This window comes from Oryctolagus cuniculus, chromosome 1, assembly GCF_964237555.1.
Source record: "Oryctolagus cuniculus chromosome 1, mOryCun1.1, whole genome shotgun sequence".
Lineage (NCBI taxonomy): Eukaryota > Metazoa > Chordata > Mammalia > Lagomorpha > Leporidae > Oryctolagus > Oryctolagus cuniculus.
This window is the reverse complement of record NC_091432.1, coordinates 39,016,697-39,029,798: the sequence shown is the minus strand read 5'-3', so window position 1 is coordinate 39,029,798 and position 13,102 is coordinate 39,016,697. Positions and strand designations below refer to the sequence as shown.

At 36.8% G+C, this 13,102-nt stretch overlaps 1 protein-coding gene across 7 annotated transcripts in view; it reads right to left on the bottom strand.

Moving 5' to 3' along the window:
- The window catches only part of LGR4 (leucine rich repeat containing G protein-coupled receptor 4), a 121,425-nt gene continuing 108,323 nt past the window's right edge, over positions 1-13,102 (bottom strand). For all 7 annotated transcript variants that reach the window (XM_017345627.3, XM_002709023.5, XM_070072127.1 and 4 more), the window contains 8 exons: positions 12,143-12,214; positions 11,015-11,080; positions 10,235-10,306; positions 8,183-8,254; positions 7,744-7,869; positions 6,449-6,564; positions 6,137-6,220; positions 1-3,034 (listed from right to left, as the gene is read on the bottom strand). In XM_017345627.3, the coding sequence (XP_017201116.2) occupies positions 1,758-3,034; positions 6,137-6,220; positions 6,449-6,564; positions 7,744-7,869; positions 8,183-8,254; positions 10,235-10,306; positions 11,015-11,080; positions 12,143-12,214 (1,885 nt within the window). In that variant the 3' untranslated portion in view covers positions 1-1,757. The remainder of the gene's footprint in view (positions 3,035-6,136; positions 6,221-6,448; positions 6,565-7,743; positions 7,870-8,182; positions 8,255-10,234; positions 10,307-11,014; positions 11,081-12,142; positions 12,215-13,102) is intronic.

The window sequence follows — 13,102 nt, the reverse complement described above, 5'->3', positions numbered from 1 at the left end:
TTTTGGAAAAAAAAGCTTTTAATTAGGATTTTCTTAACAAGTTATGATTTAATATTTATCAGATGTGTAAATATACAAACATGATAGCAATTTTTAAAACTTGTAAATAGTTGGCCTTACAAAATTACAACACACTGTAAATAAATCCCTCCCACATTTTATACAAACTACATGATTTTGATATACAAAGATTCTGTTTTTATTACACTGACAATGTACAACCAAGACTATTTACACTGCAAAAAAGTATATAAACCACAATTTAACATTCTGCTACTGGCAGCCACTATAGTTTAGGAGGTAGCTTTAATTAAACAAAATGAACAGAAGCCACATTTCCCAACTTGTGTTCTAAAAATAATTTACATAAGATAAAAATTCATTATATGCACAGTTTATACAGTTTAATTATTAAACTGTAATCTAGCTTAATTTTTTTAGTATATCCAGAACAACTAACATGGCAGTGGGTTTGCTATTGATTTAGTACATTGTTCAAAAAGCATATTGAACAATTTTAAGACTCCACATGGTAAAATGTCAAAAGCCCACAGATGAGAATCAAGTAAAAGTTTTAATTTTTAAAGACATAGGACTAAACTTTATTCCTTCTTACCCACCTCCCCCAAATGACACATTTGTCTTGGGTAACAAGAGTTCAGCATCTGAGCTATTGAATATATTCTTCTGTAAGTCACACTATGGGGGAAAATGTACAGAAGCTTCCATGTATAGCATGGTTCAGGAGGACCCAGCTCACTAAGAAACAAATATAAGTGCTTTGTGTCAGAACTACTCCTGCTTTATTCCAATTATTAACAATTATTTATCAAGACTTACTTTCTAAATAATCCAAACACAAATAGATGACATTCCAACAAAATTGGAAAATATCAGCAAACCAATGACATTAGGAAGTATTTATTGATGGGAACATTACATGGGGCCACCAAATCCCTCAGGTACTACTAAAGCCCCAAAATTAGTTAATCATTTAGCCAAATCCACTAATCTCACATAGCAATTATTCCTTTACTTTTTCCAAGTAGTATGATTGCAAAATATTCAGGAAAAAAAAATACTGTGATCATACCAAAACAAAAGTTCAGCTACTTTTCAAAGAAATCTAACAGCTGTTAATATTGCTTTAAAAACATCTTCAGATTTTAGATTTATAAGTCATTTAAACAAAATTTATGATTTTATGTCAAGGATGGAAACAGAAAATGCAGCAAAATAATGCCATTGTGCATTCTCACAGTTCTTGCTTGGGAGACAGTCCCTTTTTTGGCCCAGCAGTAAATTATCCTGAGATTAATGGTGAAACATTAGGTAAAATTAGAAAAACTTTTTTCTTCAGTTATATAAAATTAAATTTTAAGACACTTTTAAAAAATATTAACAGCTGTTCTTTATATTGTGCTTAAATCAGAAATAGATAACAATTTGCTCTTTTGGATCAGAAAAACCTAATGTTCTCTTGCCATACCATACCTAAAATCCTTTTCAAGATATAAATTTGTTTTCAATAGACCACACATTGCTTGGACATTGCATTACTTCCACCAATTTATAATTTAGGCACCTGTTCTTTGAAAACGTCTGCTTTGAGAAAAAAACTGCCACCTTCCTCTTCTTCTATGTGACACCAGGCAGTGATCACAGAAGTGCCTCCCAGATGAAAGATCAGAATAGGGTCCACTCTATAAACACTGTGATTTTGGTTGTTGGGGGAAATGGTTACAAACACGGTAGGTTCAGTCTTTAACTCTTGGTAGATTGTAAGCATAGCGCACCAAAGGGAATCCTCGACTCTGGTAGAAGCAGGCGCGTCCACATGCCTGCACCTGGTCAGAACTGTCTGAGACAAAGGAATCTTCTTCATCTGCATAATCAGAGTGTGCTGACTGCGTACCACAGTCAGACCAGTAGCCCTCTGGTCTTTGGCAAGAAGCCACTGCCAACGCAGGACAGCTGTGTGATTTTATTAAGTGTTTGCACGATACTGGCTTTGTCAGGAGAAAAGATTCACAGCAGTCACACACAGTCAGGTTGCCCTGCAAGTGGGAATACATGCCACAGTCATAATAGAAGTCCTGTTCCACACATCCACCTTGGCTACTGATGGAAACTGAAACTGATCCATTTTTCTTGGTAAGACGTCGCTTCAGTAACTTCCAGTCTTCTTTAAACTTCGGGTTGAAGAAAACATACAGAACTGGATTCAGGCAGGCAGGCAATGGGAAAAATATCAGAGTAACAGACTTCATGATTTCAGGGCTGATAGAGATGGCAGTGATCAGTGGTGCAAATGAGAAAAATGCAACAGGGCAGAAAAAGATGCAATTGGTGAAGATTAGCCAGGCAACATGCTTAATCATGCTCGATTGTGAGTTTTCTGAGAGGTCCTCTTTTTCCAAGTTGCAGTAGAGTTTAGTGTAGATAATGGCCATTAATAAAAATGCCAGTGAGTTTAACAGCACTAAAGTTACAGTAAATCCTAATGACGGCGTTTCTCCTGTGGGAAATGGCAAGCACAGGGGTGATGCTGAGTACTCTCCTCGATGGAAGAGGGGGAAGCAGCCTGCCACTGCAGCACCCAGGAAAGCAAAGAGGGCAGCCACCCGGAACTGTTTGAGATGATTACTCTTCCCATTTTTCATGATTTCTTTTGCAGATAAGCTTCTTTCAACAGCTGCTAACACCAATAAAAATATGGCACTTTCTGAGGAGAAAACGGCAAGAAACCCAGCTACTTTGCAGCCACTGCCGGTCTCCCACCATATGCCAAATTCAGCAAATCGGCCCCAGGACACAGCATCAAGAAATGTTAAGATGCCACTATAGATTCCCATGAATAAGTTAGACACAGAAATCAAGCCTATGAACAATTTGGAGGAAGGCAGTGATGTACAGGATGCAAATGTTGTTAAGGTGACAAGCAGGTTGAAAGACAATGCAACCAAGAAAATGAACCACACAGTAAGACGAATCATCCAGCTTCCCAGTAAATATTCACAGGGCTTAAAAGCACCTGAAATGAAAGAGAGACAGAAAAATAAAAGACAATTTAGAAAACACCATATTTCATATGATACAGCTTGATAAAAAAAATTCATGGGGGCTAAATCTAGATTAAATCTGCTCCTACCTGAACCAAATGGAAAAGATTACTACTTAACATGTTAACCATGGACTAGCCTTTCAAAAAAATGAACAGGCTTTAGTTTCTTCTTTGAGATTTTCAGTAAGGCCACATAGATATTTAAAAGAAAAATGTCACTTTTTCCTATGCATAAAATAATATGCATTGTACAATATCTATCTAGCACATGAAAGGTACTTGATCTACTGAAGATCTGGAATAAGATGGTTTATAACTTGCTACTCTTTCCTTGAGAAAGCAATTTAAAGCTCTATAAGCACCAACGGCAAAGGAAGACCTTTCTCTCTGTCTCTCTCACTGTCCACTCTGCCTGTCAAATAAATAAATAAATAAAAATTTTAAAAAGGCTCTATAAGCTTCATTTTCTTACTTGTGGATAATAATTTTACATATATGGTACTTTAGCAAGCTATGGGGTACATAGTTGAACTTTAATAAATATTAGCTCCCTTATCCTCTTCCATCCTAATCCCAGTATATTTTATAGTTATATACATATATACAAGCACATATTTTAAAACATTTTTACCCATCTAACGGCTTCCAAAGGCAACCTGATGAGGCAGGTTAAGATAGGTATAATTATCCCCAGTTTTCATCCAGAGAACTGATATTTTAAAGCATTTGATAAACTACGGTTCTATTACTTATTCATACAAACTATGTACAATATAACCCTATCTAACACAAAGTAGGATTGCAAGAGCCCATATAGTAGCTGAATTATACATTCTAGTAACTGACTTTGACATGCTACTCACATCAAAAATGGTAAGAATATTATTCAAAAATTAGGAAAGAAAAGATTTAGACTATGAAATGCAAGGTGTCATGGTCAGTCTTCTCCATAATGGATTGTGATTTCCTAAAAGACATGTATTGTCTTTCTGAACTATCTTGATATTTTATATATGCAATAAAGCATTTTAATTATTGAGACAGTTATAAACCTTAAAAGCTCTTCACCCTTTATCTAAATGCTAAAACACAAGAGACTTTATTTAATTTTTAAAACTTTTCTTTCACTCCCCTAGCAGAAAAAACTGAGAAACAGCTCTTTATCATCTTTATCTCTGTATCTGAGACCATCCTTCACTGAAGGAGGTTAGCCCAATGCTTTGACTGGGCTGGGAGAGTAAGAACCCACATGAACCGCTTCAAAGGTGGGTGGGCTGACTTTCCCAAAAAGGGCTAAGGAAGCAGTTCCCAACCATTCGGTTTTGGAAGCCTGCAGCAGCCTCCTCCAGTTCTAACAAAAAGATCCCAGTGCTCCTCCATACCCTGCTTCCTGCTGCTGCACTAAGGACATCCCATCAGTGTCTGAGTGGGGAGAGACAGGCACGCTGCTCATCTGCACTGCAGCAGAGGGACACAGATTGAGACCAGCTTCCCTCCTGGACAACCCCAAAGTTTCAGTTCACTCTGGAAAGAATGGAACTGCTGCATATTCAAGTCTTGCTTCCGCTTTAATAAAGCTAATCCCTTCTCACTGGATCATCGGTTTTGTATGTGCATTCACAAACACATGAAACCCAAGGAGACAAGTGAGCATGCTGCATCCTAACTTCCAAATTAATATAGAAACTACCACAGAATAAAATAAGTTACATAAACTTAAGTGCTTCTTGCCAACCCCATTTACTCATCTGGTAACATTAAGCTTATTCTCCATATAGGACAGGATGTTAAATATGCAACAAATATATACCCAGTCTCTCAGGAAACTCACAGTAATAATCATTAATGAACTCACAGTAGTAATCATTAATGAACAAAAAATACTTAGGCTTATGAGTTATAAAATCTATGTCCATCATTTGAGGACATTATACTAAGGAAATGTATTCCAAGGCTAACAAACAATCTACTGTGTAGCATACAATCTAACTAAATATTTAATCCTATTTTTCATGATAAAATTATTAATCCATCTTATCTGGTGGACCAGGCAAGATATGACATTAATCACAGCCAAACATATCATATCAATTTAGTAACTTCCCCCAGAATACTAAATTCAATGAAGTATATCAGAAAATAAAGGAAAGGCAAGGTTGGAGTGCCTGGGATCGAGCCCCACCTCTGCTTTTGATTCCTGTTAATGTACCTGAGAGGCAGCAGATGATATTACAAGTACTTGAGACCCTGCCACACAAATGGGAGACCAGGATGGGGTTCTGGGCTCTTGGATTCGGCCTGGCCTAGCACTGCCTGTGGCAGGCATTTGGGGAATGAACCAGCACATGGAAGATCTCTCTGTGTGTCTCTCCCTCTATCTCAGTCACTTAAATAAACTTAAAAAGCAAAAAAAGCAGTAAAAATCCTTACAGAGCAGTAATTTACAGAACTTATCCTAGAGTTAAAGAAGCATTAAGAAAGTGCTTCATGAGGTCAGTATAGTGGGTAGGGCTGCCACCTGCAGTGCTGGCATCCCAAATGGATTCTGGTTCGAGTCCCGGCTGCTGCACTTCTGATCCAGCTCTCTGCTATGGCCTGGGAAAGCAATAGAAGGTGGCCCAAGTCCTTGGGCCCCTGCACCTATGTGGGAGACCTGGTAGAAGCGCCTGGCTTTGGATCAGCATAGCTCCGGCTGTTGTGGCCATGTGGGGAGTGAACCAGAGGATGGAAGATCTGTGTCTCTGCCTCTCCTTCTCTAACTTTCAAATAAATAAAATAAAATCTTAAAAAAAAAAAAAAAGAAAAGAAAAAAGAAAGCATTTCACAAAATGTAGTATGTGTTACCCTCAGCCGGGTAGACACGCAGGATCTGATTCAGTGGGTGTGGACCTGAGTCTTTGCAAGAGCTGAATAAACTACGGGCACACAGAGCACACTGTCAGACAGCAGGCCCTGCAGGATCACCTTGTCCCATCCCTATTGCAGAAACCACGTCCATGCCCCGGAGTTTTAGTTATATTTGCCTAATGCTTGTTGAAAGCAAGAAACTGTGACAAACTAGGTTCAGCATACCTGTTGAGGGTGTACAATGGATAATTATTTGACTATGTTCTTCATTTTCAGCACTGCTTGTGACATTTGCTGCATCAGCAGTACCTGAATATATAATAGAAAGCATGTTACAGTGAAACCTTATACAACTCAAAAGAACTTTATTTGCCCACAATTTTCTCATGGCTTGGGCACAGATTAAAGTTGCCAGCACAACAGAAATGCCATTTTTATCACAGATTTCGTATTGATCCTTCACAAACTGATTACACTGACAGGTACTTTGATTAATGCCTTAAGGAGTGCTCTACTTTTCAAAGTTCATGCACTTGCCTTTCTCCTTTGTCACAGGATGGTCTTGGAGGCTGTTATCTTCTGTGTTTATATTTGCATAAGAGTCACAACCCCAAAATGCACAGCACTGATAAGCATATGGTACCGATAAAGACCTGGGAAAAAATGTACAATGAATAGCGACTTCATAGATATGATTTTGCTTTGTAAAAAGTATTTTAATCTTTGAGAACTCTAGTGTCGGAGTCAGAAAGACGGAACTTTCACATACTTTAGCTTGGTCATTCATACTCGATGGACCTCAGTTTTCTCATTAGTGAGACACACCATGAGTTTCTCTCTTTCTATACATCTTTTAAGTTGGTAGTACATAATTAAAATCGTATTTAAATCATATTTAGGGGCCAGCGCTCTGGTGTAGTAGGTTTAGCTTCCATGTGTGGCACTGGCTTCCCGTATGGACACCCGTTTGTGTCTTGGCAGCTCCTTTTCCGATCCAGCTCTCTGCTATGGCCTGGGAAAGCAGCAGAAGATGGCCCAAGTCCTTGGGCCCCTGCACCCACGTGGGAGACCCAGAAGAAGCTCCTGGCTCCTGGCTTTGGATCAGCCCAGCTCTGGCCATTTCAGCCATTTAGGGAGTGAACCAGCAGATAGAAGACTTTCTCTCTGTCTCTCCCTCTCTATCTCTGTGACTCTGCCTCTCAAATAAGTATATACATCTTTTTTAAAAATCATATTTAAAATGTCATTATAATATTGCAATCTAAAATAAGATCTTATGACTCCTTTGATATACCAACAATGCCCAATAAATATACCAACAATGCAACTGGCAGTTTCACTTGAAATTAATACCCCAGGTCATATGTAACTGTACACCATTAAGTGAATTTCCTTTGTTCATATAAATTGAATCAAAATATTTATTCCTTTCTCACAAAAATATTTTCTAGCTATTCCTCTGCAATAGTTAATGAAGTTGCTTCAATAAATCTTCTGTGAAACATTATAGCATTATATTGATTTTCTGTAGGTCCTCCCTTATTTGATGTCTGCCATCTTGCTGCTAGTGACAAATCCACTATATTCAGAAAAAAAAATTCTGATAAATATATTACATCTCTGAGAACATCAGAAGCTCTAGTCCATGTTCTCAAACACTATGGAATAATGCTTATGTTCTAATTTTTTTTTACCAAATCCATAAACACCAAGGTAGAAAAATACCAAAGTTACTGTCTACCAGAGAATTTGGGGACCACAGAAAAAAACAGAACACGCTATACTTTTTGAGTCTATAGTGACTTCAATAAAATGAAAAAGTTAAAACACACCTGAGATTAACAAAGTCTTTTGCTGCTAAAGCTTCTTTCAGCTTGAAGTTGCCCACCAGTTTCAGCTGATTTAGTCCATTCAGACCTTCCGTGGGAAATGAGGTCAATTCATTGAAACTCATATCTCTAAAATGTGAATGTGATTTTAAGTTAAAGCCTAACATACAAGTCACACCAAAATATCTGCATATCTACTAGCAACATAAATATTAGATCCCTACAATAAGCTTAGGGTGCTCAAACAACAGATCCAGTACTCATCTTGAGAAGCTATTACTGCACTTACGCAGTTTAACATTCCTACTGTAAGGGAACAACTAAATACATTTTTATTTGACCATGTTTTTTTTTTTTTTTTTTTTTTTTTAAAGAAAAAAACAAGTTTCTGAACCACTATTTAGTGCTTTCAAGAAGCCATTGTATCAGGGAGTCTACTTACAGATTAGTTATTGGCCCAAGCTTGGCAAAAGCTCTGCTATGAATTTCATGGATCAGGTTTCTACTCAGATCACTGCAATTACAGAAAGTAACTTGTTAATCTTTTCAAATACACACTCAAAATGCCTGTTACTTAGGCTGAGTTTTAGAAAATAAGGTAGTAACACAATATCTCTGATAAGATAACAAAGATCTTCAATCTTGTCCAACAACATTTTTCATGTTTATGTTGAAGGCCTCTCCTTTTCAACAACCTCGTTCTCAAAATGTGTTCCCTGTAGCAGTCATTTTAGCTGGCATCTGTTTCAAAACAGTTGTGAATTTTCTCCACTTTATCATTCTGGTTCCAGTTCAAAACTATAAGTGATACGATATAACCTTTGTTACTATTAACTAGGTGAAGGAAAGTCTAGCTCCTGACAAAGCTGAAAATAAAAACAGGCTGCTTAGTATTTGCCTTCCCAAAGGTTAGTGATAAGGCCCTCAGGGAAGACAAACAATCAATACACAAACAAGAGCATTCCAAGAGGGCTTCAGATATCATTCTTTTCCAAAGCAGGAAATAAAAATTCATATCTGTAGTAGAGCCAACTCTATATTCAGGAACACACCCTGAAGAATTTTGATACTATTAGAGACTTGATAAAAAGAGATTAATCTCCAATTTAAACTGGGTCTTAATGGAAATTTTTAAGACTGGATAAATTCATCCCACACACATTTCTTGGAGAATAAGAAAACTATACAAATTTGGTTGCAAATTATGAGAAGACCAGTTTTTCACTGTTGTCACTTTTTAGTGCTGTAAACATGATGGCAGCTAGGAGCCAGCCCACTGCCAGGACTTCTCAGAATCTCTCTGCAGTAAGGAAGATTCAGCAACACAACTACCAATTACTATTTCCAGTAAAATGCATGTATTATTTCTTAATAGGAGTCTACTGGAAAATCAATTCAGTATAGATATTTTCATCTCACTATTTTTCAAATGTGTTCTATATGTAACAAGCTATTCTCTAATGCAGTATATGGACTGTATTTTCTGTACTGAAATTTTTTAAATCAGTTAGTGACAAGGTTTGTCTTGGTCACCTTTGTACAGCTGGCCCTCTGAATCACAGATTCAACCACCCTCAGATCGAAAATACTGGGGGTGGAGGTGTGAACTGCATCACTGAACATGCACAGATTCTTTTTCTTGTCATTATTCCCAAAACACAATAATGCCTAACTTCCATAGCATTTACACTGTTTTTATTAAATTGGACTACATAGGATTTAAAGCTTAAGGTAAATGGGAGCATCTCAGAGGCTATATGCAAATATTACATAATTTTAAATGAGGGACTTGAGCATCCACAGATTTTTGCTATCTCAGGTGGCAGGGTATGGTCCCAGAACCAATCACCCATGAATATCAAGGGACAACTATATTCCCAAATGTTTACTAGAGTACTTGGTGAAAATTTGTAGTCAAATATAAAGAAGTGTTTCAGTGAGTGCTTCTGCTGCATATGAGCTCTATTTGTCATGATAGATACCTCAGTTCAGGGTCAGTAAACTTATTCTGTAGAGGGCCAGATAGTAAATATTTTCGCTTTTCTGCATCATAGGGTCTCTGCTGCCAACAACTAAACTCTTCTATAACAAGAACTTTTAAACAACACGTCAGCAAAAGATCTATCTGTATTTCAAAACTTAATTTTCAAAAATAGGAGGCAGACTGAATTTGGCCCCCAGGTTGTAGTTTGCCTAGCCTTATCTGAATGAATCAGAAAATCTCATTATTTTGATTTGAAAACAAATGATGTGTATCTCTCAGATTAAATACATTATGTTCTTTTCATTCAGCAATATATATTATCATCAATCTGCTAAGGTAAAAATTATCAAATATAGATTATTTATAACATACCAACTGGTACAGTTTGCATAATATCTATGTAAAATAAATCACATCTTTAAGTACAGCTCTTGACACAGGAATTGTAATGACACATTAGTTTATAGTTTTACCAAAAAAACTGTCTTTAGTAATTACTGACAAACTTACAGAATCCTTAGGGACCCAAGGCCTTGGAAAGTACCTTCTTTTATTTGGTAGATCTGATTACGCTGTAAAGAACTTAAAAAAAAAGGAATAAAGAAAAAAAGAGAAAATTATGTATTTTGAAAAAAAGCTTTTGTCTTTCCCTCTCTCTGTAACTCTACCTCTCAAATAAATAAAGTAAATCTTTACCCCCTCAAAAAAAAAAAAAAAAAAGGCATTTCTTGGTAAAGGTTTTTCTAAGTTTAAATATTCAATCATAGGTAGTATCAATGATCTTGTTGAAAGTAAAGAGAACTTCCACTGGCTCATCTATAAAATTAAAGAGCTTGGTATGCCATCCAAATTACCCTGGTAGATAACTCGTACACTATCCAAATTCCTCCTCAACCCCACTCTGGTATGAGAGAAAGAAGAAAACACCATGAGAAAGGATCCAACACAGCACAACTTTAGCAAGTAGCACAGGAAGTTAGAGGAAATAAATTAAAAATGGGAGAAGTCATATTTTCTCTCTTCTCGCAATCAGCTTCCATGGGTACCAGTATCCATATCTAGTTTCTCTCAATAGTAAGACAATTTGTTGTTTTTCTCACAGAAATTTGGATAGATAACTGCCTAATAAATGTTGGTTACAGGAACCATTTGATACAATTTGACATTGGACTGATAGGAACACTTAATTATATTCCCAGTTTAATATTAAAACAATTTATTCAAAATAGAAAATACTCAATGAACTATCAATATGCCACAACTAATAGAATAAATCAGAGACCAACTTACATTTCTTCCAGAGCATGGCAACCGTTGAAACTTGGAAGGTCTCTTATATTGTTGTAAGACAAGTCCCTCAAAACAAAAGGAATTAACTAATGTTATTATCAGAATACTATGTTAAAAGAGCTGTACTCAGAAACATTGAAAAGCATGCTAAGATCTGTAATAAGGAGATATGGCTAAACAAGAAAAGCAACTATTTCTTCTCTAAGCTTTTATATGCTTCTAGAAAACCTCAATAGTATGACAGCCTTAAGATTTGTAAAGTTCAAGTATATAATGTTGAGTACAGACAACATAAAATATGATAAACTGCATCAAAATACATAACATAAATATAAAAATATAATACAAAAATATATATAATGTTTTAAGTGGCTGAGTTTTCCAACATTGTTTATGCTATAATTAGTTTTTATAATGTCTTAACTTAAAAAACAATAAGAGGGGTCAGTGCTGTGGCATAGTAGGCTAAGCCTCTGCCTTTGGCACTAGCATCCCATATGTTTGCCAGTTCAAGTCCCAGCTGCTCCTCTTCTGATCCAGCTCTCTGTTTATACTCTGGGAGGGCAGTGGAACATGGTCCAAGTTCTTGGGCCCCTGCACCTGCACTGGAGACCTGGAAGAAGCTCTTGGCTCCCTGCTCCTGGCTTCAGATCAGCTCAACCCTGGCTGTTGCAGCCCTCTGGGAAGTGAACCAGCAGGTGGAAGATCTTTCTCTGTCTCTCCCTCTTTCTGTCTCTCCATCTCTCTGTGACTCTACCTCTCAAATAAATAAATAAAACCTTTTTTTTAAAGCTATAATAATAAAATAAAAAAATAATTAAAAAATAGAATAAGGACAATGAGTCAGGATAAGGAAGAATCAAGAAAGAGCTAGCTTGCTTTTATTTTGTTCAAAATAAAGTAACAAGATCTACATACATAACCCTAATACATACATAGCCCTAAAACCAAATTCAAAAGCGCACTATCTAACCTGTGAACAACTAACATGTTGGCTCATTTACATAAAAGGAACAAATAAGAAACAATCATGCCTCAAAATTATATCATGAAAAAAGTTTATTAAAAATAAAACTCAGCATGGGTGAAGTAAAAGAAAGGTATGAAGAGAGGAAGAATTCAACTTACAAAGTCCTAAGCATCTTTTGTTCTTGGCACAAATTACTAGGTATTTTGCTTATCTTTGTACCTGTCAAGGTCCTGTGAAAAAACAGTTCATTTAAGAAATAAATCAAAATAGTAAACCAAATGTTATTCTCATCTAGAAAAATAAATGTTTCAGGCTGGCATTGTGGTACAGTGAGTTAAGCTGTCAGTTGTGACAACAGCATCCGATACTGTTGGCTGCTTTGCTTCTGATCCAGCTCCCTATTAATGAACACGGGAGGGCAGCAGGTGATGGCCCAAGGACTTGGGCCCTTGCCACCCATGTGGTAGACCTGGATGGAGCTCCAGTATCCTGACTGGCTTGGATCAGCTCTGGCCATGGCAGCCATTTGCAGTGAAGGAACCAGTGAATAAAGATGCATCTTTCTCTCTCTCTCTCTCTCTCTCTCTCCCTCTCTCTCTCTCTCTCTCTCTCCATCTGTCACTCTGCCTTTCAAATACATTTTAAAATCTTTAAAAAATAAGTAAATGCTCACATATTTGCTTATGGACTACACTGTATACATCTCACTGACTAAAGTTAGGCATGTGGTAAGAAGAATCAACCATAAATACTGATATTATCTTCACAATAAATGCAAACAAAAAGTTATGCAACACAAGATGTTAACATTTTCCAGATTATGGGCTGGATTTGCCATATAGACTAAGAAAAAAACATGGATCCAAATCAAGCCTGACCACAATCACCTGTCACTTCTCACACTTAAAACATCTGAAACCAGCTTGGTATTCTACCTCCAGACCTTGTTTTTCTTCTCTTTGAGTCAACCTATTTAGCCTTCTGAAATACTTTCTTAGTCTCTTCTTTCTATGCTCCCATCTGCAGTCAATCACCACTTCTTTAATTTCTTCCTCTCTAGTACTTGTAGCATCTGATCCTTTCCATTTTTATTCCTGCTATGCCTATCAGTTGTGAAG